We start from the raw sequence: 27,048 nt of genomic DNA on the forward strand, positions 1-27,048 counted from the left end.
CTTAATGGGCTGTAAATGACAGCAATAAATCAGAGCAGTGATCAGAGTCTGGTGCCAGAAACATTAAAGACTTGCATTTTTAAAAGCACAATTTACCATTCAAATTGTGATTTAATACCAGGATTCTAAAAATTGTTTTAGCTTTAATACAAAATCAAAATGAAAACTCAGAAAATCACGTATCTGAACTCAGAATTGAAACTTGGTAGCTGAAAGTCTCTGTTAGCTTCCTGCCATTCCCACTGCTGATTTCCCCAGTAACTGGCAGTTGTGCTCCTTCTGTCAGATCAGCACTTCACAACATTTCATCCCATTCCCATAAAACTTTAAAGGCTAAGTATTTAGGGAATATAACAGCGTTCCATATGTGTTCCCCTTCCAGTTGGAGCTTTTTCTTTTTTTTTTTTTTTGTCTCATATAAAAAAATCTTAGTTGGTAGAAATAATGATATTATGGAAACATAGCCAGATACAAAATAATGCATTGAATTTTATTTTTTTTTCACAGAGACCTTCACAGCTTAACTGTACTGGAAGTTAAAGATATTTAGAAGCTGTGATCTGTCTGCTAATCAGTGGAACAGGAATTCTGTGCTACTTTGAAGGAAGAATCTTAGTGAGATCAAGTGAGGTATTTTCAAGAGGTATCAGGAAAACTTAACTTTTAAAAGCTTTTAGTCATCCAGAACACTCAATGAGAGATGACTAGATGGAAAGCAAGGTAGTTGAAACGGCTGCAAAGAAAAGCTGCTAAAATGGTGAATTGGTGAAAATTAATGGGTGGAGCTGGGATAGAATATGAGCAAATGAAGATGTATTGTTCATGAAAAAAATAGACTGGTAATGGGAATATTGCTGCAGTTTCTAAAAGAGAAAGCAAGTAATGGAAGAGTTTAGCCTGTGAGGAGGAGAGAATTGTCTTTTCTTTTCCACTCTGGATTTACAGGACTTTACCTGGGATGGTGTGCCTGGCTCAGTGTGTCACACTTTGAGAAGCAGAGCATCCAGAAGGAGCAGAGTGAATGATCCAGTGTTTGCACTGCCTGATTTGCTAGGAAGGTATTGTTCGTATTTGCTCTAGACTAGAGGGAGAGAAAAATCTTGCAGGTATGTAAAAGAGAGCTTTGCAGTTGTGTGATCTGTTTCCCTGCCTGATGTGATCCATATGGAACTGTTACAAATCTGCTGTGGCTGTGAAGAGTAACAATGGGCTCAGTTTGGAGTGAGAAATAGCTTAGTTAGGTGTCAGGGCAAAAAAATCCAGTAGCAACTGTAACAAGGACTTAGGAGGACTCTTGACCTTTATTGCTGGGGCTGAGCTCCTGCTGGAGCCTGCCCACATCCCCAGAGGCTGAGGGGCAATAGTCACACACTGCCCCCCAACCCTTCTGCTTCCCTCCACACAGCCTTTCTGCACAGGGTCAAAGGAAGAAGGACAAGCACTGCTAAGTGGTAACATTGTCTGCTTGTTTGTTTGTCTGTTTGTTTGACCATTCACAGCCAGAAACTTAAAACAATGCTCTGACAAGTCCAGTTTACCTGAAAGAAGATGTTTAAGGATGAGCAAAGGTTGAACGTGCCACGCTGTCACATGTGTCAGGTTGAACACCTGAAGTGGTGCATGTCTGTCTAATCACAGGTGCTGCTCATGCCTGGATGGAAGGGAACTGATGGGTTGCATCCTTACTGCTTGAAGGCTGAACCTTCCTGAAGCAGGGGCAGGCTGGCTGTAGAGGAGAAATGCACTGGCCTCTTGCACAGGGGCACTGCACCAGGGACTGGTGACAGGCCCAACTGTCTCAGCATGAAGAACTGGAAAGGTTTTGTGTACACTCATGGGTCTTTTGAACTGAAGGCCTGGCTGGGATGGGGAATGTCATTCAGTGCCCTGCAGCAGTGATCTGAGCTCTGCAAGCAGATGCTCTGATCCCATCCCAGATCCCAGCTGGGAGCCATCCCTCACAGAGCAGGGTAGGGAAGGCTTTGGCCAGGCTGCTTCCAGTGAATGTTCATGTTCAATTCAAGGGCCAAGGGAGTGTCCCACCCCTAGCTTTAGCTCTAGTGTTTGGCAGTAGGGAGGAAGGAGGCCTGGGTAAGAGTCCAACACCTTCAGAGCCTCTCAGGGTCCTGTCTGGGTTGCCAAGTGTTTTGTGGATGATGACACAGCCTGTTTATCAGGGCCTTTAGTCTGTGGTGACTGAGGTCAGACATGATGCTCATCAGAGAAGTGGAAGACTGTAGCCAGGCTTTGTTTTCTCATGGGTCTCTTATCCCCCCACTCAAGACTTGGGATTTAACCAACTTCTTCCAACTTTTGTCTAGCACAGAATCTAGCAGATTTCCTTGAGGTAAACATTTGCCTGCTAGCAAATTACATTTTCTTTCCTGGGCAGTTTTGAGCTGTAGCTCAGCGTTGCTTTTGCACTGTTACTTTGTGTTCAGTCCTAGAAACAGTCTGTGCTGCAGGTTCTACATCCTGACTTGCACCTAAATTTGCCCAGTGTGAACCCACTTTTAATGCCTTTGCTCATCTCTGCTGATGGCATGGGCAGAACACTATGGAAAGCAGTTGTTTAGAACAGATGAGACAAGGAGGGCAATATTCCCTTACCATGCTGAGGATAAAGTCCAGTGCCAAGCTAGAGGATCCTGACATCCATACACAAGTAGAATATGACTGAGTTGGTGGGAGTGCTCTCATTTAGGCTGTTTAGTTCTAGAGGAAAGATCAGCAGATGCTCTTCTGCAGTGTCCTTTTGTAAATGTAGATGTTTGGACTATATTACTCTCAACTTTATAGTTCTCAGTGTTTGAACTAATTTAAAAAAAAAAAGTTTCAGGAAAGATTTTGCAATGTGACTTCTTTGTGAGATGATGGGGCCTGAAAACAACAGGAATGGTGAAGAGTTCTCCTTTAGCAGAGCCAACAGTAAGATTTTAGTGCAGCTTATGAAAAACAGGCATCAGAAAACTGGTCAGTTTAAATGTCACAGCAGTGCTTCTGCTGAATGAGTTGCTCCTGCTAACACAGCTTGAATGGATAAAATTGATAAAAGCAAGATTTCAGATGTAGGCTGTCCAGAATTTTAGCTGCTTTCTGTAAGCCATAAGGTTTGTTGTCATTATTGTGAGCAAAGTGGGGTTTTGGTAAAACATCTTCCGAATACAGCACCTTTAGTCTGTGCTTGCTTTCGTACCACTGAGGCCAGGACAGTTCCCAACACCTGGAGAGCTCAGCAGGGACCTGTGCAGGGCCTGGGCTGCTCTGTCATCCAAGGCATTCCACAGGGACACCACTGTGGGCTTTCCTGAACTGGTGCCAAATCAGCCACAGACCATCATCTTTCATGTCAGGACCTGAAAAGTCATTGAAACAAGGTTGGTTTTGACTGCATCTGGCCCTCATGTGAACTTGGCTTTGATGTGGTCTCTTTCTTTGAAGGGCTGGTGAATTGAATTTTTTGTTTGGATGTCAGAACTGTCCTTTTCATTATTTCCTTGCTGTTGCTGTTGGCACACCAGGACTGTGGTACTGTAAACCACCTATTGCTATTCTGGGCTTCTGGCACCAATCTCTTTTGACAATTTCACAAGTATTTCACACTTCTCTTAGCAGGAGACGGGTACCAGAGTTTATGCCATCTCTCCAATAGGAGAAATACACAAGAAAAGGCAGGACTTAGCAATTTTACTGATTCCTATGGTATGCTCCAACTGGAGCAAGGTGACACGTATTGCCTAGGGGTCTTTGGCTTTGGTTTAGGCCCATGAATAAATCAGCAGGCCATGGCTCCAGGAGAGGTGGCACTCAGGATTCCCTGAAGCCTTTGTGCTGGAGCAGGGGCAGATTGGGCTTTTCTTCTCCCTCCTCTCCAGGTCTGGCAGTACCAAGTGTAACTTTGGGGCCCAGCCTTCCCTGCTCTGTAATCTCCTTCTCAGCATTGACCAACAGCCAGCTCTCAACAGGGCCAGAACACTGACAGCTCCTGGCCCTTGTACAGGCTTCAGCAGAAGTCTCCTGAACCTCTTCACTTTAAAGCATAAAACATTCATCAACTACCCCCAAAATGTCTGGAGGTTTTTCTAGTCCTGGTGAGGGTGGGAGCAAGTGCTGCCCCTTTGCTGTGCCAGGACATGTTTCACGTTTCCCTACTGTTAATTCTGAGCTTGTTCATTTACCAGTCTTCTTCCAGGACTCCAGTTGTCCCCATTGGAAAATAAATCTATTCAATACAGGGGCTTTGAGCAGATGGAATATTCAAATGGCACAGGGAGCAGCAGCCCCATCTTCCTGCTGCTTGTCCCAGAAGCTGCCCTGAGCCTCAGGCTGCCTCTGACTAGAGAGGGGCTAAAAACTGAGGAAGCCACAATGCAACTCTTGTCTGTCACCCCCTGATGAGCACAAGCCCTCGCATTTTATCTTCAAGTGACTGTACAGGAGGGGTCACGGTCTCTTTGCTTCCTGGGAAATAAAAACCAGGAGTTCAGCTATTTACCAGCCTTCCCATGGACAGTGAGGTAAATTCATGGAAAAAAGCACTGAGCTGGTTTTACAGAAAGCACAGTTCAGTTTACAGCAACAACCTCAGGCTCCTCCCCTCATCCAGACACAGGGCAGGGAAGGAATTGTCCCCTCTCCGCTGAGAACAAACAGGAGCAGTGGGACAACAGCCACTGCTCCTGGAGTTCAGTCATTGCTCTTGGAGGGGGGAAAGCAAAATCTGACATCATCAGCCCCAGGGCTGCAACAGGGCAGAAATGCCTGCCCAGTAAACAGAAATACCCCTCAACAGTTTTTCAGCTACGTCACTGTCACTTAAAAGCAAAAATGTACATGAAAAATACTTTTTGAATCTTTTTGTAATAAAATTTAGTAGTCATGCGCAAATCAAACCCTGTCATGTGATGTTAACAGAAATATTCTTTTCTTCTACAAGACTCACATTCACACAAGTCATATACAATGATAAACATTATTAAAGTTTATTAACAAAAGCTTTGTACATATCTTTTCATACACTTGGAATTTTACATCTAGTCAAAATAACAGCACATTTCCATCTTACCTTTTGTACAAATTGTTACAGAATATCCACCAGCGGGGTGAGTAAGTAAAATAAACCACTGGTTTACTTTTGTAAAGTATCTACAAAAGTGATTTGTGACATTTTTAAAAAATTCCCCAGAACATATAAAAATAAATTATTTTTTACTTTTTCAATTAAATCTACTAATTAGAAATATTACAAATCAAAATATCAATGTTTTCTTATGAATTCTTCACAATACAAAACAGATTCACAAAACTTTATTTACAGAAATGAGGTAAGAACTGTGCAATGTTTAACTAAGAAACATATTGCAGAATTAACATGTTCTTCCAAATAAGTACACAGTGGAGGTCTAATTACAGCTGGGTCTTTTCTGCTAATAATTCCCACCTCACTCTTGATTAGTGGTCATTACCCCCATTTAAACTGTCCTTCACCACCCTGCATAGACTCACCACGAGATCAGCAACTGCCCAAAGTGTTGGAACACAAGTTCACCCGTTTCACCCACTGGGAAATTTTAGTGGGAAATGGTAATTCACTTTTTTGGTAATTTATTAGTGAAAAGTGACCCAGGTAACAATCTGCCTGAGCTCTCTACAGTGGTATAAACATCTCTAGGAAAGGCAGAACAAGGCTGCTGGTGCAAGACAGAGAATTCCCGCTGCTAACAAGGACACGTCTAGTGCATGATCAGCTGTTTGCAGCCATTTCAACAAAATGGAGGTAGCAACAGGCACTTGGTTTAGGCCAAACACTACACAAACTTCTTCCAGTGTGGCCTTCTCATCTGGTAAGAAAACTTTGTCACTAGAACCAATCTGGTTCCTTTAAAAACCTCAAAACTCTAAAACCTACACCAAAATTAATAAACTTTGGATTCCATATCATAATTCTTATTCAAGAAAAACTCTGACTGTACAACAATAGGAATTTAAAGGAATAAAAAGTTCAGAAGTCAATTCCCTTATGAGTCAGGTTCCAAAATAGGTGTGTAAAAAAAGAAACTACAAACAGCAAGTCCCAGCTGCCATTACAAGCTCAGTCTAAAAGGATCTATTCTAACTGCAGCAGCAGTTCTGATAGGCTGGGGTTGGACTGTTAAAACTACTGCTCTGAAACCAAAGCAATGCATCACTGCAAACAGTTTATAGCCTTTAAATGTGTGAGATCAGGACTGAAGAGTAAAGTCTATGTTCTTCCATTGTTGAATCTGTACTTAGTACCATCATATTGACAAAATAATTGTGATTTGCAGAGTTTTATCTACGTCACAGTCTGAGACATTAAAAAGTATATCCATTTTAGTGCAACAAGAAAGCAAATGAAAGCCTACCAAAAATATCCTTATGAAAATTATTAACCTCTTGCTGTGCAGTAAGAGTTCCTTGTTGCTCTTTTTCAATCTGCAGAAAGGGAACCCAGGGTTTGCAGCCACATGAAGTGCTGGAACAGCAGGACGTGCAGGGCTCAAGTGTCATTCAAATGTCAACTCTTCTCTGACGCAACTGGTCCAGTTTTATCATTGAGCCTCTGTGTAAGAGAAAATACTTCTAAAAATCAGATTATAACATACAAAGCTAAGTAAAATTCAATTCATAAAGATGACAAAGCAGTGAGGTACATTCAATAGAGCCATCTAAATAGTAACAGCTGCATTGTAAAAAATAACCATGTACTGCAGAATGAAAAGTGGGAAAGGAAAAAATAATTAAAGGAGCAGTCCTGTACTGAAGCAACTAATGCTAAGGTCATGAGAGGCAGCATTAGAAAACACCAACTCTCCTTCTACTTCCCTTCCAACAAGAGTGGCTGTTCCTGGCTGTGGGTCCCTGTGAAACTGCAAGATGGCCAAGAGAAACACCAGGTGACCTCTGGCACATGTGCCCACTGGAGAGGGCTGAAATCTACACTCCTCCATCAGAAGAAATACAATTTCCAATTTGCCCCATCACAATTCTTTCTTTCATATATTGCTACAAAGACATTTCCTGCAAGTACTGAACAGGAATGAGCAAAAATCTCATTTCATTCACTGAGCATTCAGAAATTTCTGAAAATCTGTTTCAATTGCAAATGAGATTAAAACAGTTGAACTCTGGCAAATAGAGAAATTGTTAAAAACAGTTCAACAATCTATGCAACTTGTCTCAATTCCAGCCTTAAAAAATATAAAATCAATTTCAAAAGAAATTTTTGGTAAGGGCTTTTGTTCAAAAGATGTTCTGAGATTTCTTGGGATTATTTACAGCTAACTGTTAATATAAATACTGTAATGATGTATTTGTAGAAATACACTGCACTGTACAGACCTAGCAATGGCCATTTTAAAAAATCAAAATAATATCACATAGAATATTCTGCTTGGATGTACACCAAATACAGGGCCTCAATTCCATTCACTACTAATTTTTGGAAAATGAGGGGAGATCAGTTTTAAACATGAGAACAAACTGTGAACATTTCTGAATGGAGGCAAGGCCTGGAGACAAGCCCTGTGTGACCATTCACAGCTCTGATGTCACAACTGTCCAAACCCCAAAGCACAAAGCTGAACAAAAGGAAGTGCTCACAACTTTGAATGGAAGGGAGCCGTTTCAGGAAAAATCAACTGGAAAACTCATCATTTGTGTGGTTTGTATCTGAAAGTGTGAGCTACCTGGAAGCAGCCCGAGCTACACAGAAGCCCAGCCCGAGTCTTCCACCACAGTGCTCCTAAAGTAGCCAGGGGATCTGGGAGTGGGGAGCAGAGAGGGGACTCACATTCAGCCCAAACTCTCCCCACCTGCTCTTGCAGACAAGCTGCTCTTTCTTCTCTACCACTATCACTTGCTGTCTTCTGCAAGGAATGCTGAAACTTTATGTCTTCCTGCTCTATTCATCCTTTGTTTTTCCAAGTTTCATATGCTCCTTCCTTTATCCTTTTATCTTAATTGTAGGACCCTAAAAGAATGAAGCCTGTTCTCTGAATTCTTGACTAAAGAATTCTTGTCTTGGGGATGGAGATTATGGGCAAATACTGCTGAATATAATGGAACATCCTTGCCAGAAAAAATAAGTCTTGTTTCTTTATCTGTCCAGGAAAGGTTTCATTACTCGATGAAGCAGAAGAGCCTCAGCCCCCCAGTGCACAGCCTCATTCTCCCAGGCCAGCAGCAGCATGCACACAGCACATTCTCCTTACACAGGTTCCACCTTCCCAGCAATGGGCTCCTCAGCTAATCCCCACAGCTCCACAGGGCCTGAGGCCTGGCCAAGGCAAACTGACAGTAAGGTGGTAAAAGGAACGATCCACAAACCAGTAGGCACAATACTGGGGAAGAAGTACCGTGAGGAGGACTAGGGCTGCAGCTGTAATTGCAAGAGGAAGGCAAGGGTCACTGGATTGGTGTTCTGATCCAGAGAAGCAACAGTGTGCAGCAGACATGTCTGGTGTGACTACAAGTTCACATATTTCTGAGCCTCATTTAAGTGCAGCCCAAGGCTCAAGAAAAACAAAATAAAGACAGACAAAAAAATCCACCATCTTTGATTTATGAATAATACAGGCATAGAACCTGTTTCTTATCTTTTATTACCTCCTGGAGGTACTGCATGGAAAGTGAGGTGAGAAGGATACTTACTGTCACCTTCTGAGCTGCATTATCTCCATGAATTGAAAGGAATGGGTTGGTACCAGCTGCATTCAGTGGTGAGGCCTGGGTGCCTGAAAGTAAGTTGTTTATGGGTATCTGTGCTCCTCCAGTAATCTGCAACTGCTGTACTTCAGACTGATGGTGTTGGTGATGGTGATGTTGTTGCTGTACTAACTGATACAAAAGGGCCTGATGCTGTTCCTTGAGTAATGTGGGGAGAGGGAGGAGGAAGAAAAAAAAAATCAATAATTAGCTGCTGAAAAATAGCTCCTCCCTGGCTTCCTGCTTATCCAGATCTTCAGTTAGAGCAACCCTTAAACTAATCCCAGCTAATTTAGGTTACACTGATGAAGTTCCATGAGACTGTGGGAAAGGAAGTTCCTGGCAGACTTCCTGAAATCAGTAGCTCCGCAGAAGTTCAGCTAAGCCTGCTGGCTTCTTCAGGCCTCTGACAGAACAAACACACCTGAGAGGACTGTACTAAAACTATACAATTAACAATACAAATACTTAATCCAGTTACCCACTGCCCTATATGAATACTGCAAGCAGAGCAAAGACAGCTCAGGAGATGATATCCCAAATTCTTTTGCTGGTGTTCCAGTGGAATCAAAGACAGGTCACAGTACTGTCAGAATCCACACATGCTCCCAAGCTCTGCTGCCCACAGCTGATGCTGAGAGACAAGCCTCCATGTCCACACAGGACAAAATGGAGCTCAAGGCACTGGGGAATTATTATTCTAGGCATACACACAGCCCAGTAGTATCCTAACATTTTACATGACTATCATCCAAAAAGGCTGAAGCAATGAAAGACTAAAACATTATCAAAACCTTTAATATCAAGTTTAATGCATTACTACTGTTTATATTAAGCTGAAAAGTTTCTCCATGTCTTAGAATACAATACAGTAATAAACCATAATTAACTGAAAAACTTACTGATGTGAGTTGCTGGGTGCTTAGTAACTGCTGAAATTGCTGGTGCTGTTGATGAAGTAATAGCTGTCTCTGCTGGTCAGAAAGCAATCCTAGTCCCGAGGCACTGTAGGGTTGACAGGGTAATACTGTGGTTTATATGGAAGTAAGGGAACTTTTTACTTCAGCTTTCCATTAAAGAAAAGATGTATACAAACAGACAGACCCTATTTAGCATTTGATTTCATACTGCAACTGTCCAGCTGCAGTTTCTGACACCATCCCCAAGTCTCATTTATGCTGAGCAACAGCAACCTCTTGCCTGTAACATGTCTGCACCATGCCCATTATTTGAAACTCAGATAATAATTATCAATTCTAAAGTACTTTTAAATACTTTACACCAACAGGCCAGATCTTCTATTACAAGACAGCTCTTACCAAACTTTAACACCTAGTTACCAAGCATTTACTTTATCCTGGTTTCCTTCTAATTCCCATCTTTTGTGCCATTCAAACCACTGATATTGCTCACACCTTTCTGTAATTCAGCAAACACCTTCAGCCTCGCAAGGGGCCAAGGGATGCTGCTGTGGAATGAATCTGCCTCTGCTTTTGCCAACTACTTCACTCCCAGTCTCTATTTTCATACCTACATAAAACTGTCTGCAATATTTAGGGAACTGGGCAGGAATAGATCCAGCTGACAAGCAGGCTGTAAATAAAGGGTTTTTTCAGCTATACCAGTTTACTGCAAGACCAACAGCATGAACAAGGGTGTGCTGGGAATAGCAGACCAGAAAGACAGCTGGATCTACTCTTTCAATAGAGTCCTAGCTTTTACTAGTTTTAAACATCCATTAAAATATTAAGGTGTTGTTTCATGATAGGTTTATCCTGCTGTTGAAAAATTAAATATTTCCCTTTTAGCTGTACGACTTCTGTCCCCCCCCTCATACTGGGTGTTGAACAATGGGCTGCAACCTGTGGGAACTGAGCTGAAACTTTAACCAATACAGAACACACTGACAGATTCCCTGTTAATGTAGATGAGGTTACTGTGTGATGCAGAAGTTCTAGTAAGAAGGTGTGCATAGGATGACAGGACTGCTTGTTGGGATTGGCAGTAAAGAATGATTCACCTACATCAGTCACAAATCCGCACCATTAGGCTACAATCATGTAGCTCCTCAGGGCATAATATTTATCTCGTGTTTTTACAGCAGCCAGCAATCTGTAGCCCAACTCTGCTGTAATCTGACTTTGTCTTAACTAGCCAATATGCAAATACTTAAAGCACCACCATTTTCTCCTACTGGGAACAGGGCAAGCCAGGTGTGAACTTTGTCCCATACTTTGTTGCACGGTCTCAGCACTACAGGAACACCTGCTGGGCTGCACTCAGGATTTCCTATGGGGAAAGGGGAGCCTGTGTCAATTGGAAGTTTATGGAGCTGCATGGAATCCACCGAAGGATACTGAGAGAGCTCATGGAAGTGCACACAGAGACACTTTCAACCCACTTCCAGCAGCCCTGGCTGACTGGGATCTCGAGATCCCAGCTGACTACAAGACTGCACATGCAATGCCTGTCTAGAAGAAGGGCTGAAGGAGGATCTCAGCACCAGGCCCTGTCAGTGTGACCTCGGTGCCAGGGAAGGTCATGGAGCAGATCCTCTGGAGTGCCAGCACACAGCACACATGGGACAGCCAGGGATCAGGCCCAGCCAGCACAGGTTTGTGAAAGGCAGATCCTGCTTGCCTGACCTAATGTCCTGTGACAAGATGAGCTGTTTGGTGGGTGAGGGAAAGGCTGAGAATGCTTCTACCTGGACTTAGGTAAAGCCTTTCACACTATTTCCCACAGTATTCTGACTAATATTACCATTATTTCCTTCTTCTCTTTTTACCTCACTTTTTCTGTATTCTTCTATACTGGCTTGAATCTTCTCCACTGTTTTTGTTCATTCTTTTATCCCATTCTTTCTTTTTCCCAGATCATGTTTTACCTTTGCACTTCTTTTTTTCTGCTGTTGTTCTCCCTTCTCTTTAATCGCTCTGCCTGCCTCTCTTGCTGTGCACTGGCACTTGAAAGAAAATACCCTCAGTCAGCAGCTGGGATCTCAGTGTCTAGAAACAAAACCGAACTGCAGAGGACAAAATGCTGTGGCTCCCAAGCTTCCCAGAAGAGACTAAATTCACTAAATTTCACCACAGAGCTTTCTTTACACCAGATCACCCTGGAATGTAAATTTAATCCTTTCTAGCTTCTCATTAAAAGGTACATGATCAGTCTGAAACTCTCCATCCTACACTCCTGTCTGGTTGTGAGAATGTAAAGAAACAATCCTATCTCTTTCCTCCAATCACTTAATCTCCCACTTGCTGGCAATCTGTACTAAGCCATCTTTTTTCCCAGAAAAGGATCAAGTATTTTTTCTCTGTCAAATGAATGTGGGTTCTTTTACCTACAACTTGAAACTCTCCAACAACAGTGTGCAAATCAGTGTTTTCTCGCCTCCTTGTATGCCACAGTTAGAGAGTTCACATAAGGACAATATGCATACAGAAGTCTTCATGTATTGGTGAACACTTTGCCTATTTTTCACATTAAACTGTTGGAGCAGATTCTGAAGTTCATGAAGTTACTGTAACGAGCAACTTCCAGCAACATCTGGCAAGTCTTTTAAAATTACAGAACAATACCCTGAAGTTAGAAAGCAGGGCTGAATTCTCATGTAGCTTTCCAACACCTTGCCAATACTGATTTAAACCACCTCCAACCTTGACCCCAGCACACAACCTAACCAGGGTCAGAGAGCTCCATCCCCACAGCACCAAACCTCTGAGCCTGCCTGTGCTTGGCACCATTCAACCTTCCCACCAGGCCATTCAGAGAGGAGGAGTACCCTGGGAAATTTAACATTAAAGAAACAGTCAACCAATTGTCACTGAAGCAGCACCAAACTCCAGCCTGGTAGGTGTCCCATTCTAGAGTTCCAGAACCAAAAATTTCAATCAGTAGAAAGTATTTTTTTGTCTATTTTTTCTCCTTCCTTCAAAATCATCCCAGAGCCTCTTTTTGCAACTTAGTTCCCACAACAAAACTTAGTTCCCATGTATTTTTTCATATATTTCACTTAAGCATTTCTAATGGGACAAAGAGGAACGAGGAATGCACATGTCATTACCAGAATCATATTAGCACTTACATTACTGAACTTTTCCCTTCTGAACATACAACCAAAAATACTGAGAAGTCACAGAAAATGAGGTTAATTGTCAAACACCTCAAAAGGAAGAGGGCCTGGGAAATAGTGTGGATATGCCCAAACAAAACAGAGAATTGTGTGAAAAGTGCACTTTTAAATTTAATATAAACATTAATTTAAAATTAGTATTATTGAGGGAACAGTGCAGAAAGAGATCATGCCATAATAGAAGCAGAGAAGTGGAAGTGCTGACAGACTTGTACAGCATGAGCTTGTTGCAGCAGAAAATAGGGAGTCACTGGGAGTATTCCAGACTCTGCTAACAGTCAGAATGAAGGCTTAAAAACAGGATACTGGCTGCAGTATTTTGCATGAATTGGAACATTCTGCTACTGGGCTACACAATGAAGAGTTTCAGCACTTAAAATGGATATTTAAAAAGAAACAAAAGAACTTCTGCAATACAAAGAGAAAGAAATCACCCGTGTATAAACAAAATCATGTGAGAAAACAGTGGCATGACTGGTATTTGCATAACTGATGTATTCTGGCAGTACCTGAAAGTGGAAAGCAGCATGAAACTGGTTAATATGATTGATCTTCTCTAGTATTTCTCACTCTTTCTCACACTTTTGGGGAGAGAATGCAAAATTTTTGTGGTTTTCACAAACCTCTGATGCTCAAGAAAGACAAAAACTTTTCATGAACAGAATGTCTTTGTTTATCCTATGAAACCTCAAGTTCACAAAGGATATAAACTATGAAAAATACAGGCTCCTCAGGAAAAACCTAATGACACATCCAAACAACAGGATACACTTGGAAGTATCAGATTTTATGAGCCTACTGAAGCAATACCACACAATGATACAGTACACAAATATTCAGGAACTGCCAAACCAAAAGGAAGTGAAGAAACTGGAAATTAGGAATTCCCTGCATCATTACATCTCATGGGTCTTTTTTTGATGGATAATCCACCATAATCTCCAAAAATAAACTCTATTTAAAGACAAGTAATCTGCTCCCTATTTACAGGCACTTCTACACAGAACTGTAGTTCTCCTTCCTAAGGGAAGCACAGGACAAGGGGTGTGGGGAAGGGGAGCAGTGAGAAAGAGCAGAGGCTGGGCCAGCTCTATCTAAAAACACTTCCAGACCAAGTCCATTCCTCCTCCTGGAAAGCAGCTGTCTCCTTTTGTTACCCATTTGCCTTGCAGCTCAAGCAGCAGCAGTTTATGCTACTGGGAGTACCTGGCTTTGGTGAAAGGCTGCAAGGAATACTCACAAATGAATGTTTTTATGCATTTAGAAATCCATAAGAACACTGCTTGAAAAGCTAATTTTGCTGAGTTTGGAGTCAGTGCAGGCAACTGAAAACCATGCAAGTGTATTACAACTCTGGTTAGTTATGCCTATTACATCTTGAATTACATGACCATCCACCGTTCTCCCCCTCCCCCCTTCTTACTGCAACAAATGGTAGCTTTTCCAGTGCTCCTTTAATCCTGGAAGAAAAACTGGCAGGACAAGCAATATTGTTTTCTGAACTGAAAAAAGGAGCTGAAGCACATTTACATAATTACATTTGTTTGGGAATATGACTTGATTAAAAAACAGGAATTCACTAGGATTCCCAAAAGCTCCAGAGAAAACTTCTTTAACTTGGCTATTTGTGCTTCCATTAAATGCCTCCTCACTTTCGTTCACAGACCAGGAGCAGAAGTTATTTTGCCAATTATAGGTGAAGGAATAAACAGTGTATTTGGAGTAAGCCAAAGAACAGCAGGCACTATGAGGAAAAACATAAATTCAACAAATTCTTACCTGTTATTTAGCGTGGTTGGCAGAGGATGTGTTGCACTGGGTGGCACGGTTGCGTGAGTAAGAGAAGGGTTCTGTGATATTGTAGCTGGGGTCTGAATGACCCCGTTTAAAGCCCCTACAATTCCATTGATTGCCAGCTGGCTGGCTGGCAGTGCTCCAATGATTCCCCCCACAGCCGGCACTGCAGGAATGGTGGAGGTTACGGGCTGCATCCCACTGGCCAGCGCCCCCACTGTCACACCATTGACCTGCTGAACCCCGGGCACGGCCGGGCCGGGCTGGGCCGGACTCTGCCCGGCGGGGGGTGGAGTGGAAAGCGCTGATGAGCTGCTGGTGCTTTGGCCGCTGGACGTTATCTCCTGGTGTCAAAACAAACAACAAAGCCCCCTCAGCTGCAGAAAATTGCACCTAACGCCACAATACAAGGACTGGGATGAGTTAACTTTTAACAAGTTTGGGTTTAGAAGAATGAAATAAAAATTACCTGATTTAATACAGGAAGAGAATTGTCCGGTAAAAAACTGTTTCCCAGATGAGGGCTTTTACTGCTGTTCAAGGAATCGGTGCTAGGTGCTAAAGTAATCATTACAAAAAACACACAGTGATTAAATTTCTGGAACATGTAAAAAGATTCAGAATAATTATTTCAAAACTATGACAAAGCTAAACATAGAAAATGTAAAGTCAACTTTAAAATCATTGCTGAATAGTAAAATATTAACTAAGTAATTGGTGAATCAATAGATTCAAAAAGATGTGCCCCACACTGAAGTAAAGGAGAAACTGCACTGAAACAAGTAGTAATAGTTCAGAAAAATAAACCAATTGATGTTTAAACATTAAACACATCAGCAAATACTTGGTCTATATTCATCCTACATTTATACTCATCTCCCATCAACAGCATGTGTGGATGAAATAGATATTTCATATAAATACATGTTCAAATTACTCTGACACTTTAATAATCCCCTCTACTTACGTGCTTGTACTGGAAAGGCATGCACTTGATGAGAAGGGCTGGGGTTTGAAGTTATTGTTGGAAAGGGCACTGAAAGCTGTGCATTGAGAAGCTGCAGTCGCTCCTTCTTGGCAGTCAGATTCTTTATCTGTTCCTCCAACCGCCTATTTTCAACTTGAAGTTGGTGTAATGATTTAAGCATTCCTAAAACTAAGACAAAAATACACACATTCTATTCCACAGCCACATTCAATGAACAAGTAACACCTTCATTCAGATTTAAATTCTGCATTACATTAAGGCTAGCATATATATGCCAAAATATGAAATTATTACAGATGTCTGAATTTTAGTGGAAAGATTTAAGATTAATTTTGAGTCATTTCAATTGCAGGAAAAGTTCACTGTGTTTTGTGGTAGTAATTTGGGCATACCTCTACACCCTGGCTTCAATACTGATAGAGTAGCAATGTTAGGGCCAGCATATATTTTAGGCAAACACCAGTATGTGATAACTTAGCCCCAAATCAGAATATGAAAATAGTAGTATTTTATTAGCACAGGTTAACTGCACAGTTGGGATAAATCCAGTTCAGCTGCAGTATTAGGAATTGCAAACCTTATCAAACAGAGAAGTTTGACAAGAATATGCTCATATTCAGCTAAAAGCACAGCAAACCAACAAGGTTTCTATAAAACAAGCAAGTTAATGAGAAGGGAGTAGTTCTGGTTTCCTGACTCGTGCAGTGCATCACGAATGCACGGGAGCCCTGAGCAAGGCAGCAGCGCTGGGAGCAGCGAGGCGGCCCCGGGAGGCGGCGGCGATGTCGGCAGCCCCCAGCAGGGAGCACTCTGCGAGCACCGCACTCAGCGCCCCCCGCGCTCCCGCACCGGGCAGCGCCTTCCCCACCCACCGCCTCCACCAAGCGCAGCTTCCCCAAACTCCCACTCGCTTTCACAACTTGGAGTTCCCAACAGCACTACAGTGTGACTGTAAAGCCACAGGGATAGCCTCCTTTTTTTTTTTTCTTTCTTTTTTTTTTTTGCCTTTTTTTAAATTCTAAATTGTATTTGTTTAACATGACCTCTGGAGCTACTACAGACATAAGTCTACTAGTATAGGCACATCTGGTCATTTCCCAAGGATTTAGCTTTTATCCCTCCTCTTCAAGAACATACAAAGGAACCCTCAGTGAGCTCAAATGAGATGCAATAAGACTTAGCTAAACCTGTCCTCCAGCTATCATGTTTAAAGGATTATCCCTGCATGAATTTCCTCACAATTAGCATTTTTGTCAGGATACCATTCATAAAAATACTAACTAGATACCTCTTCACACTACCAATGAGAAGAATAATGCCTTCAATAAAATAGAACACAAACCATAACCTGGAATAAAATAAAATTTTTAACATATTCAGTGATTGTCTTTGATACTGATATATTACTGAATATGGAGATCCATGTGATCTACTGATCACTTATGCTTTAACATATTCATTCTTGAACTATTCCACTCTATTAAACATAACTTGAGAAAATAATAATTTGCTTGCTTTAGGAACTCAAAAAAAAGGCAGAACATAATAAAGACACAAAACCCCAGTAGGACACCTGCCTAACATTTATAAATATTTTCTTTTCAAATGGCAACAGAAGTAGAAAAGTCAGATTTAACAATAAAAAATTATTATGCCAATTTATATCACACAGTATAAAGAAAAATGGGGAACTGTACTACAGTATTTACAGCAGTGGATCTAACAGTTCAGAATTCTTTTCCAAACTCTGCAACTGGACCTGCAAGTTACTTCCTCTTACATGACACAACTTCCCCATCTATAAAAAGACAGATAATTATAGAGAAGTCTTTTGTAATCTACTGATGCCATGCACTAAGAACTATGCTAGAACTGAACACCACAGTTATATTTCAATTCACAAGAGAAAATAAATTTTATTAAAATTCTTGGACAAGCACAGAATAGCAATTCTGAGTAACAGTTGGCAAAAGTCATAACAGATTGTGAGTACTTACTGTCACTGGGGGTGCCTTGCTCTAATAAAAACTGTTGTCCTTCACTCCACTGCCTCTCCAGAAGCTGTTCTATGCTGGCTGCTACTGGAGGCAAATTTTCCCCACAACCATTCCCTGATTGATCATAGCGAATCTGCAAGCTGCTCACAGGGGATCTGTTGAAAATATTGCAATTTATTGTTTAAAGAAAAGGATGAAAGGAAATGTATTAGAAAAAGGCTGTTGAAATTTCTTATCTTATATCAGCTCTTAGCACCTACATATCTTATGCTTCCAAGACTAAGTTAATTCATCAAAATCACTAAGAACTCCTGGTTCTCACTGCCAGGGCTTTAATAAAAGAAAGACATATTATAACAGTGTAAGAATTTATACTGAGAAAGCACATAACCTCTTCTTGCATACAGACTAACAAGACAGCAACTGACAAACAGCACTGAATTAAATTATACAACACACACTCCTACAGCAGGAAACCATGATAATATGGATATAACAGGCCACCAACTTCAGGGGCAAAAAAAACAACCCACACCAAACTTCAAACCTTTCCCTGAGAAAACTGGGAAAAATAAAACCAATTTGTTAAAATTATCACATAGAAAGGCCATATATAATTCCACTGACTAACCTGTTCTAAAAACAGTCATGTAAATCTGAACTTTTGAAGGACTACATGAAAGTATTATTTCACAAGGATTAGAAGTTATCCTCTGCCGGTACTGTGAACACTTAATATACCTCCTTTTTTACTCATGATCACACACAGTTCCAAGAATAATCCCCTTGCCACATGTCTTTTCTCATTCAGGAGAAAATGAAATATTCAGCACAAAGAAAGCTGGCCACCTCTCAGGCCCTAGGAGAAGGCTTCTTTTGCACTGGATGGGGCACAAATGTAACTTGTGAGCAAAGCCAGATGTTTGGTGTATTCCTGACTCAGGTTTCTGCTCTCGTGTATGCAAGGTCCCATTCCTCCTACAGGACCAACACCAAAGCCAAAAACCAAACCAAACCAAAAGCTGGTTCTTGGTTTTGTTGTTGGTGGTGGGGGGGAAAGGAGAGGGGTGGTTTTATTCAATTCCAGGAGCTCAGATTCTCAGGTAGCAGCTATTACTGCAGGCAATTGGTGCCATCGTGGGATCAGAGCTGTACCGCTCCACCCCTGGTGCAAACCTACCAACAGGACCACCACAGTCCCAGTACAGGACAGCACAGAGAGCTCAGGAAATCAGTGTGTTAATTATCACTACCGTAATAAGCAGTGGTCACAGCACATTAGCTACCTAATGACTGTCGAGCATTTTGTAGGCACCAGAGCAAAGCGATTTTTACGAGAAAAGGTTTTAAGTAGGTGACTTAAGAGCACTGTTAAGTATTTATAAATAGTTCCTCTTTTGCATACAGGAAGAAAGGAAAGCACTTGTTAAAACAAAAAGCCCTGATGAATGGGTAACCAAGGCAGTGTTTTTTGACAAGACATGACAAATCAACAGCATGTAACAGTTCAGACAGAGACAGCAAAAGCAGTTTCAAAACACACTGTTTACACGATGTGCTGAAGCAGCAAGAAGGAAAGTTTATGCAGAAACATTCTACACAGAGGTATTACACTTACACTTCACACAAACAACCCACTTTAAAAAAACAAAACAAAACAAAACCCCCCCCCAGAAAACAAATACATAAAACCACTGAACAACTGCCCCAGAAACTTCTCTCTCTTTCTGCATGTTCCTGAGCAGCACATAATGCTGCCCTAACAGATTGTGCCTTTTGAATTATAAATCACCAACAAAATTCTTTTTGGGCTTTGGACTGCTTCCTATCAATTTTGAAAAGGCAGAAACAAAGCAGTGCATGATGGTATAACCTCTGCAATCCTTCACTGGAAGCCCATACAAGAGAAGGATTAAAAAAAAAAAAAATCTAGATTTCCGCATATTGCAACATTACTCAATCTCTCCTCTTCCAACTGCTCATCCTTTAGACAGGATATGGTTCCTGCATGCTAGGGCTGAATCCTTATTCCAAATAGTATTTGATCAGAGTTTCCACGGATTATAAAGTGCTGTGTGGACTGGTCCAATCCTGCCATGGAGATGAGAACCCTGTTTCACAGCTTGCCTGCTTCCACAGCTGTTTTTTGATTAAGTTTGGTACAGTTACCTATACTATAGAGCATTAATTAGAAGCAATAATGCATTTAGATATAAGCATACACACAGATTTCACTGCAGGTATTACATAACACATTTTTAAATCTAAGGTTAAGTATGGGGTAAAAAAAGTTTAAGTGCTACCTTGGGAAAAGCAGCAATTCCTTTGCAAAATGGAAACAGCTCACATATCCCAGGTATATTTATATTTCTCATATATGTATTAAAAGTTAAAATACGACAGCTTAAACATCAAACGCTGTGGTTATACTGGGGTACAAAGATATAACAATATGAATTGGAAATGACCATACAAGCTCATGAGTCACATATGTCTTCCCCAAGAGCTGCAATCAGCTGCGTCATCAACAGCAAACAAATGTTCTGCAAGTGTTTTTATTTTAAGCAACTCGCTGAAAATCACATGGTTCTTTCGGAGAACTGTGTTATTTATGTATCTCATAAGCTTCAAAGGGAACAGAGTCAGAACTTGCAGCTAAATAATTTTAATAGATAAAGCAGGTAACATTTGGAGTTGCAAAGTTTCCAGATAGCAGATTTTTTAGAGTTAGCTTTTTATTCACTATAAGCCATATTTTAAGTAACCAGAGTTACTTATTTACTGAAGTGGGGAGTTACCAGAATCCTTGACATACGTGTAATCTTTTTTGTTGTGAAACCAGAGGTGAAATTCGCTGACTACTGAACTTAACTGAATGAGTAGGTTTTCCACATTTTTTCCATGCTAGGTATTTCAAACTAAATTTTTCCATCTTTCAATTCTGTTACTACAGCACCGATTTCTCCCCCTTGCTTTCACTCACCCCACCCCCACCCCCGTTTCTGGCTTGTTTTTGAACACCCTGCCAAGCAGAATCTCTCTCCCCTTTGCAAAGGGCTGCAGCTTCCATACACTGCAGAAGCTTTTCAGCTGTGCACCGAGGTGGCCTTTGTATCCTCCAGCTCTCCTTCAGCATCCCCACCAAAACCAGTGGGTATTTCACCATGCTGCAAGTACTGGACTGTACATACCCTGAACATACACACTCTGTAGAAGCATCACATTCAAGAAGTTTACCTTCCCAAGTATTTGATCAGAAGACAGACTGAACACAGCTATGGCCAATGCAAATAGTGCAAAGATCAAGTCTCTGCATATTAACTAAGGAGGCATTAAAACTTGTAATTACCACTACATGTATGCATCAGAGGACTACTTGATATAAAATCAAAAGTTCTGTAATTTCCTAATTGTTGAGCATTTCCCTTTGCAAAATTCTATGAAACTCCTTGTCTGTATAGATCAATTTATATGCTAATGTAAGTATACATATTTATACTAAGAATATAATCTAATTTGTAAATTCTCTATTTATTATTTTAGAAGCAACACATACTGGAAAACTTAAAAACAAGTTCATGACTAGGTAATAACACCTAAGTATTATAATGGATAATCTCATCCCATTCAGCAAGATGTCTTTTGATTAATTAAGGAATATAATACAAGATCAACAACACCAGGCATGTACATTAAATTACCCAATTTGGAGATATTTGTTATAAATTACCATAATAAACACATGCTATAGCAATAAAATTCATTATTATACTGCTATTTCTGTGTAACTAGCATTTTTTAGCTATCGTAAAATTTTTTTCATGATAAATCTTTTTTTCAGATACATCTTTCTCATGGTTAGTCCCTAAGTAAAAAACACAGTAATAACACCATAAAATGTACCCCATGCTGTATCCAGTTAGGAAAATAAAGCTATCTAAACAAGGATTTGCTTAAAATACACAGAAAATATTACTGAAATATTTTAAATGCAATATTGAAGTTTTAACAACAAATATTTTAAAACAAAATAAATAACATGATACCATTTCAGCAGAATTCTTATCTCAAAGCTTTCTAGCAAATGTGAATTGCAGCAGAACAAAAAAATACTTTTTTCTACAGGGAATCGCTACAAATTTTCAAGTTATGAGGGAAAAGGAAGGAAATATTTGCTTGGAATTTTTACTGATATTTAATGTTTCTTATTCTTGTGATCATTGTTAATTATATGGGTTTCTGGAATTTTTGCAATTACTAAACTAGGATTGTGGTGACAAATCTGAGGAGATAAGCAGTACATATGGATTAAATGACAGATAAGTCCCTCTAAAGCAAGACTCCATTTCTTAAGTAAGGGAGTAAACTAACTTACCTACAAACCTTAATTTGTAAACCTAATTTCAGTTGATAGAAAAGTAAACTTCAGCACAATTTTAGCTCTCTGGATGTATTAGGGATTTTTTAGAAGGATATACAGATACAAAAATACATGCGTTTATACACGTGTGTTTATATTTTTATATATATGGGCTTTTAAAACACTTTGGTATTGCTGGTAAAAAGACAGTGAAGTTTGCAAATTTTAAAACATTTCCTCTGCCTGCACTCTCCAATGTAAATAACACTTACCGTGGTGAGAGACTTCCTCTGGGTGATCCTCCTCTGCCAACAAGGCTTCGGCTGTTATCTCCGAGATCTTGATCTGCAGTGTAAATATTTCACAGCTGATAAATCACCTTTTCTTAGATAAGAGTTTTAATATCTGATGTAGATATTTTTAAAATACCTTCAATCTCAACTTCTATCTGTAGTTACTGCTGAAGAGTGAATAAGTAACTAGTTTAAGATTGCTGAACTGTAGCATGTAAGGTGTTGTCCTTACACATTTCTGAGGCTGTACCAGGCCATGGATTATGTTCACTTCTTTCATTCCTTTCAGTTTTACAGCACAGAAGCGTGGTTTGCATTTGCAGTACCCTCCCCTCAGCCACTTTTAATTTGTACGGTGAAAGTAATGAATCACAGCTGTGGACAGCTAATCTGTATGCTTATCACAGCAAATCCTGATGCTCTGTATTTTTTTAACACTTTGCATCCCAAAACAACTCATAAAATATATAACGTATTAAACTTACCGCCGCCATCTAACAAGCACGCATTATTCTGCAAATTTACTGAAAACTTTATGAAAGCGTATAATTCATTAATTCCTATTTATAAGCAAAGCATAGGAAAGGCCCTTGCTAAAAAGGTAGTAAAACAAACAAAAAAGGCCTCATTAAATATACGAAAACGTTTTGCTTGGAAGGACTCAAAAGGGTTATTTTCCCTATGGCCTCTCAATAAAATAACCCTATCTGCCCCCTTCAAGGTTGCCCTCCCCCTATTCTGAGTCAAGCGACCTCCGACCCCTTGGAGGGCAGAGACATGACTGATCCATTCTTGGTAAACTGCTAAACTCATTCCCTTCCCCCAAACAGGCATGACTACTACGACATGTCAACAAATCCTTACGGAGGGAATGAAACAAAGCAAAGCCAGCGGCTCATTAAAACCGCAGCGGAGAGCTCGCGGTACCAAATGCCAATCGGTAAATATTCACAAGATTATTAAATGCTGCACAAGTTCTCTAACGGGATCTCTTTCACACGAACTTGTATGTAATGCAATTTCATGAATTATGCAAATAAAGGTTTCAACTATTCACGACAAAACCCAGAGCTGTGTCACTCTGGCTGCAAAGAGCTGGGAACCGAGCGCATCAATCACGGGAGTCACAAGAGACATTGGTGCATTCCTGCCTGCTGATGGCTCTGCTTAAACATTTACATTTCACACACCAAGGGAAAAAAAGGGGGAAGAAAACCCGCGCTGTTCCACAGAACTGAGAATTTACTTCCAACACAGAACAACTTTGTACAGACATTTAATAACCAAAAGTTGAGCAGAAATCAAAAACACCATTTAACAACGTTTTTAAAAACAAGGAGTTCTGTGAAGCTGCACATTTGCACCGGCAGACGAAGCTTACCTGCTTGGCTGTTTTCAGACTGAGCTATAAGTGCTGCCATGGCTGAATTTGGATTCAGCCTATTGCTGTACATGTGGGATGGAGGCAGACTGAGAGAAGATCCAGGTAGGGTGTTTGCCTGCAAGAAACCAAATAAAACTTGAATTGTTTTTTATAACGGGGAGAAATGCTAAATCTATTTTTAAAAAGCCTTCTTAATGCACTTTAATTATTTTTGCACGTTGAATGCTTTTTAAAACAATGTATTTCAAAGAAAAAAATGTTTTCCATTTCTAAGTATAGAAACAGAATTGCAGTGCTTCAGAGAACAGATCAGGTTTTAAAGTGTGTTGTATTTGTGGCCGGCAAGATCTTCTAATTAAACAAAACCCTTCTAATAAAAAAGCACTGTAGCAAATATTAAAAATACCTAAAGTGCATTTTAGAACAACCACAGTTTGCAGGACGGGCAGACTTCCCTGCGATCCTGAAGTATGCGCTCAATGCTAGGACTTAGTAGCATGGCGACCATGTGGTTATCCTACTAATTATTTAATCTTATTAAACCATTTACAAAATAAGGGCAGGTAGACAACAGATGTCTCACAAATGCTTGGGTTCCTTACATCACAAGCCGGCTGTGGAGGTCAAAAGGTCCAACTTTCAGCTCTATAGTTTAACTACACAGAGCCATATTTCCTTTGCTCGACTCCGTCATTAGTAAAACGTGCACAGTATTTTGTTACTTCCTATTTTGATAGACTTGGAAGCCTGGTGTTTTTTTGTTTTGTTTTGTTTTTATTTTAAAGAACGCAAACAGCCATTACAAGTATGTTTTCTATACAATAGGGGGCTCCGGGAACCACAGCTTTGCCCTGACCCCATATAAGGAACTGTATTTTTGGCAGTTGGCCAGCTCTACTTATTGAAGAGCTCCCAAAGTTTGTGTTCATTCATGTTGCTAACCACAATTCTGAAGGTCTCTGCTGGGACTTGTGCCAAACAAGCGAAAATGAACCCTTAAACAGATGAAGCTAAGGAGGCTGGCCAAAATCTTGCATAATCCAATGCAATAAAAATACCTTCTTCCTTGGCTGCTTATGCTTTTTCCCTTTCGAAGAAAAAAAGATTTGTGTCAAATGCTAAGTTGCAGAGACAAGCAATCAAAGAAATAAAAGCACGGCTGCTTATTTTGAAGGGATTTTCCTACCTGATAAAAATTATTCAGAACAAAGAAAAGACTGGGGGGGGGAAGCAGAGGGTAGAATCAAAGATATATAAACCTGTGTGATCACTGAATTTAAAATTAATCTTCTAAGAAAAAGTAAACAACTTTTACAAATGAAACTTTTTTTGAAAAACAAAAAAGGAAGGTGAACAGTAAGGAACTCAATTTGTGGGACACTTTGACATGCATAACTGCACACAAGAGACAGGGGAAACATACTGGTTATTACAGCAAAATATTACAGAGTACAAACTATGTCTCTGGAAAGAATCACACACTACCATTAACTTTTGGCTTTCTGCCAACATATTAAACTTGATGAATGGACTTTTATGAATTCACACAACTGTTTTCAATGATGCTTTATTTACTATATACTGGTGAGAAATTGTGCCTGATATTTACATTCTTCTACTGTCACAAAGTTAGGAAAAGCCACAAGTAATTGCTTACAATGATCAGGGGTTCATTCACTTTTCAGTTTATAGGTACAAGCAAGATTGCTAGACATGGAACCACAGTGTCACTTCAAATCTGGCTGTTACTTCTTCTGGTTGTTTGCTGGGGGTTTTTTTAAGAATTGCATATCTTTAGTAGAATTAATCTAAATTATTTCCAAGTCTTAAAAATAATGCAGGCATTTCCACCTACGCAGGTACAACAGCTTCCAAAATACAATACAAATTAGTACTGTGACACTGAAGAAGGCACCAACACTGCACAGCTCCTGCTATTTTTCTCTTAAAAAATGCCCACAGGGCAGTTTCAACTTAACTGTTGCTGTTCCTAGCAACCTTCAGATGTTTTCCCTTCAAAACCAAACAAACTTCAGTCAAATCCTTTCACTGATAAAACCTTGCAGAATGGACTATTAAGAGATTCAACCAGTATTATCATTCAACCATATCTAAAAGGTCAGACTAGGAAAACAGAAGTTTATATGATGGTATGAGGTCTACTCATGGTTTCGGGGGTTGGGTAGGGGTAGGTTTTAAATTCCAAACACCAGGTTTTAGTTCTGTTTCATTTTAGCATTTTTCCTTAAAATATTTCATTTTGTTCCAGTAAGTGTATGTACTGCTCACATTTTTACACAGAAGCTTCTATACTTAGCTCTCAGTCCATGTAATTCACTGCAAGGCTGCTTAAAACTCTGCAATAGCAGCTATATATTGATTTATGATGGCATGGTAGCTATAATAAGCAAGGGGAATACACTTCTATTTGACTGAAACTTGCACAAATAGCTTTAAGAATTTTCTGAAAGTACCTAAGTATCTTGAAGGGAGTTGCTAAAGTTTGTTGAGTTAACTATCACACCACAAAACAGAAGACATCAAAGGAATTAAACGTTTGCTAAGTGGGTTGATTTAACAGATCAAAAGACTTAGCAGGATTTAAACAATATCTAAGAACTTTAGTTTTCTCACAAGTAGTGATTTCACCCAAAACATTACCCCTGTTTGCATTTTAAAGTCTTACAAGTTGGAACTACAAAATTTCCAATGCCATCCTGCATATGCAACTCTTAAAGCAAAAAAAACACAATAAAATTTTTCAAGTAAGTTGAAGGTACATAAAAAAACTTTGAAACTACTTTTTTAAAACAGCAATGTAAAATGACAAGAATAATGATTTGTGAAGCTTCCTTATATATGTGATGACTTCATCTGACAAGGAAGTAGAGAAGGTGGAGGAGTGCTACATTATTTAAAGGTGAAACAGGAGCGTCATGTTTCACTCACAGTCGAAACAAGCTGTAGCAAGCATTTATTAAAAATGCGCAATCATCCTGTCAATACATATTAAGGTCACAGGACTGACACATGTTCTAAAATGCAGTACTTTTAAGGCTGTATTATTCTTTATTTTAACTGTTTCTATTTAAACACTCAACACAATGCATGATCAAAGTGTATGAACTAATAAAAACCCAAGACTACTAAGTATTTATTTTGAAAAGGCAGCAAATTTTCCTGAAGATATTTTAGCAGAAGGATTTAAGCCCATCTATGGATATACAACACACTGCTTTCCTTTATGGTATGTTCAATAAATCAGTAAAGTCATACGCAGCAGAGCAGCACAGAAGGACAATGCATAGTAATTCAGAGAATGCCCCTTGCAGTAAAAAATGATTGATATTTGACTGATGTTTAAAAA

General features: G+C 40.0%; 1 protein-coding gene across 7 annotated transcripts in view; it reads right to left on the bottom strand.

Moving 5' to 3' along the window:
• Positions 1-464: 464 nt before the first annotated feature.
• MLLT10 (MLLT10 histone lysine methyltransferase DOT1L cofactor) overlaps positions 465-27,048 on the bottom strand; it is a 128,492-nt gene continuing 101,908 nt past the window's right edge. For 5 of the 7 annotated variants that reach the window (XM_074535107.1, XM_074535112.1, XM_074535099.1 and 2 more), the window contains 9 exons: positions 23,679-23,796; positions 22,277-22,349; positions 17,645-17,799; positions 15,627-15,815; positions 15,129-15,217; positions 14,645-15,003; positions 9,630-9,732; positions 8,674-8,886; positions 465-6,600 (listed from right to left, as the gene is read on the bottom strand). In XM_074535107.1, the coding sequence (XP_074391208.1) occupies positions 6,532-6,600; positions 8,674-8,886; positions 9,630-9,732; positions 14,645-15,003; positions 15,129-15,217; positions 15,627-15,815; positions 17,645-17,799; positions 22,277-22,349; positions 23,679-23,796 (1,368 nt within the window). In that variant the 3' untranslated portion in view covers positions 465-6,531. The remainder of the gene's footprint in view (positions 6,601-8,673; positions 8,887-9,629; positions 9,733-14,644; positions 15,004-15,128; positions 15,218-15,626; positions 15,816-17,644; positions 17,800-22,276; positions 22,350-23,678; positions 23,797-27,048) is intronic. The other 2 variants (XM_005480313.3, XM_026795798.2) reach the window with 2 other exon arrangements.

This window comes from Zonotrichia albicollis, chromosome 1 (assembly GCF_047830755.1).
Source record: "Zonotrichia albicollis isolate bZonAlb1 chromosome 1, bZonAlb1.hap1, whole genome shotgun sequence".
Taxonomy (NCBI): Eukaryota; Metazoa; Chordata; class Aves; order Passeriformes; family Passerellidae; genus Zonotrichia; species Zonotrichia albicollis.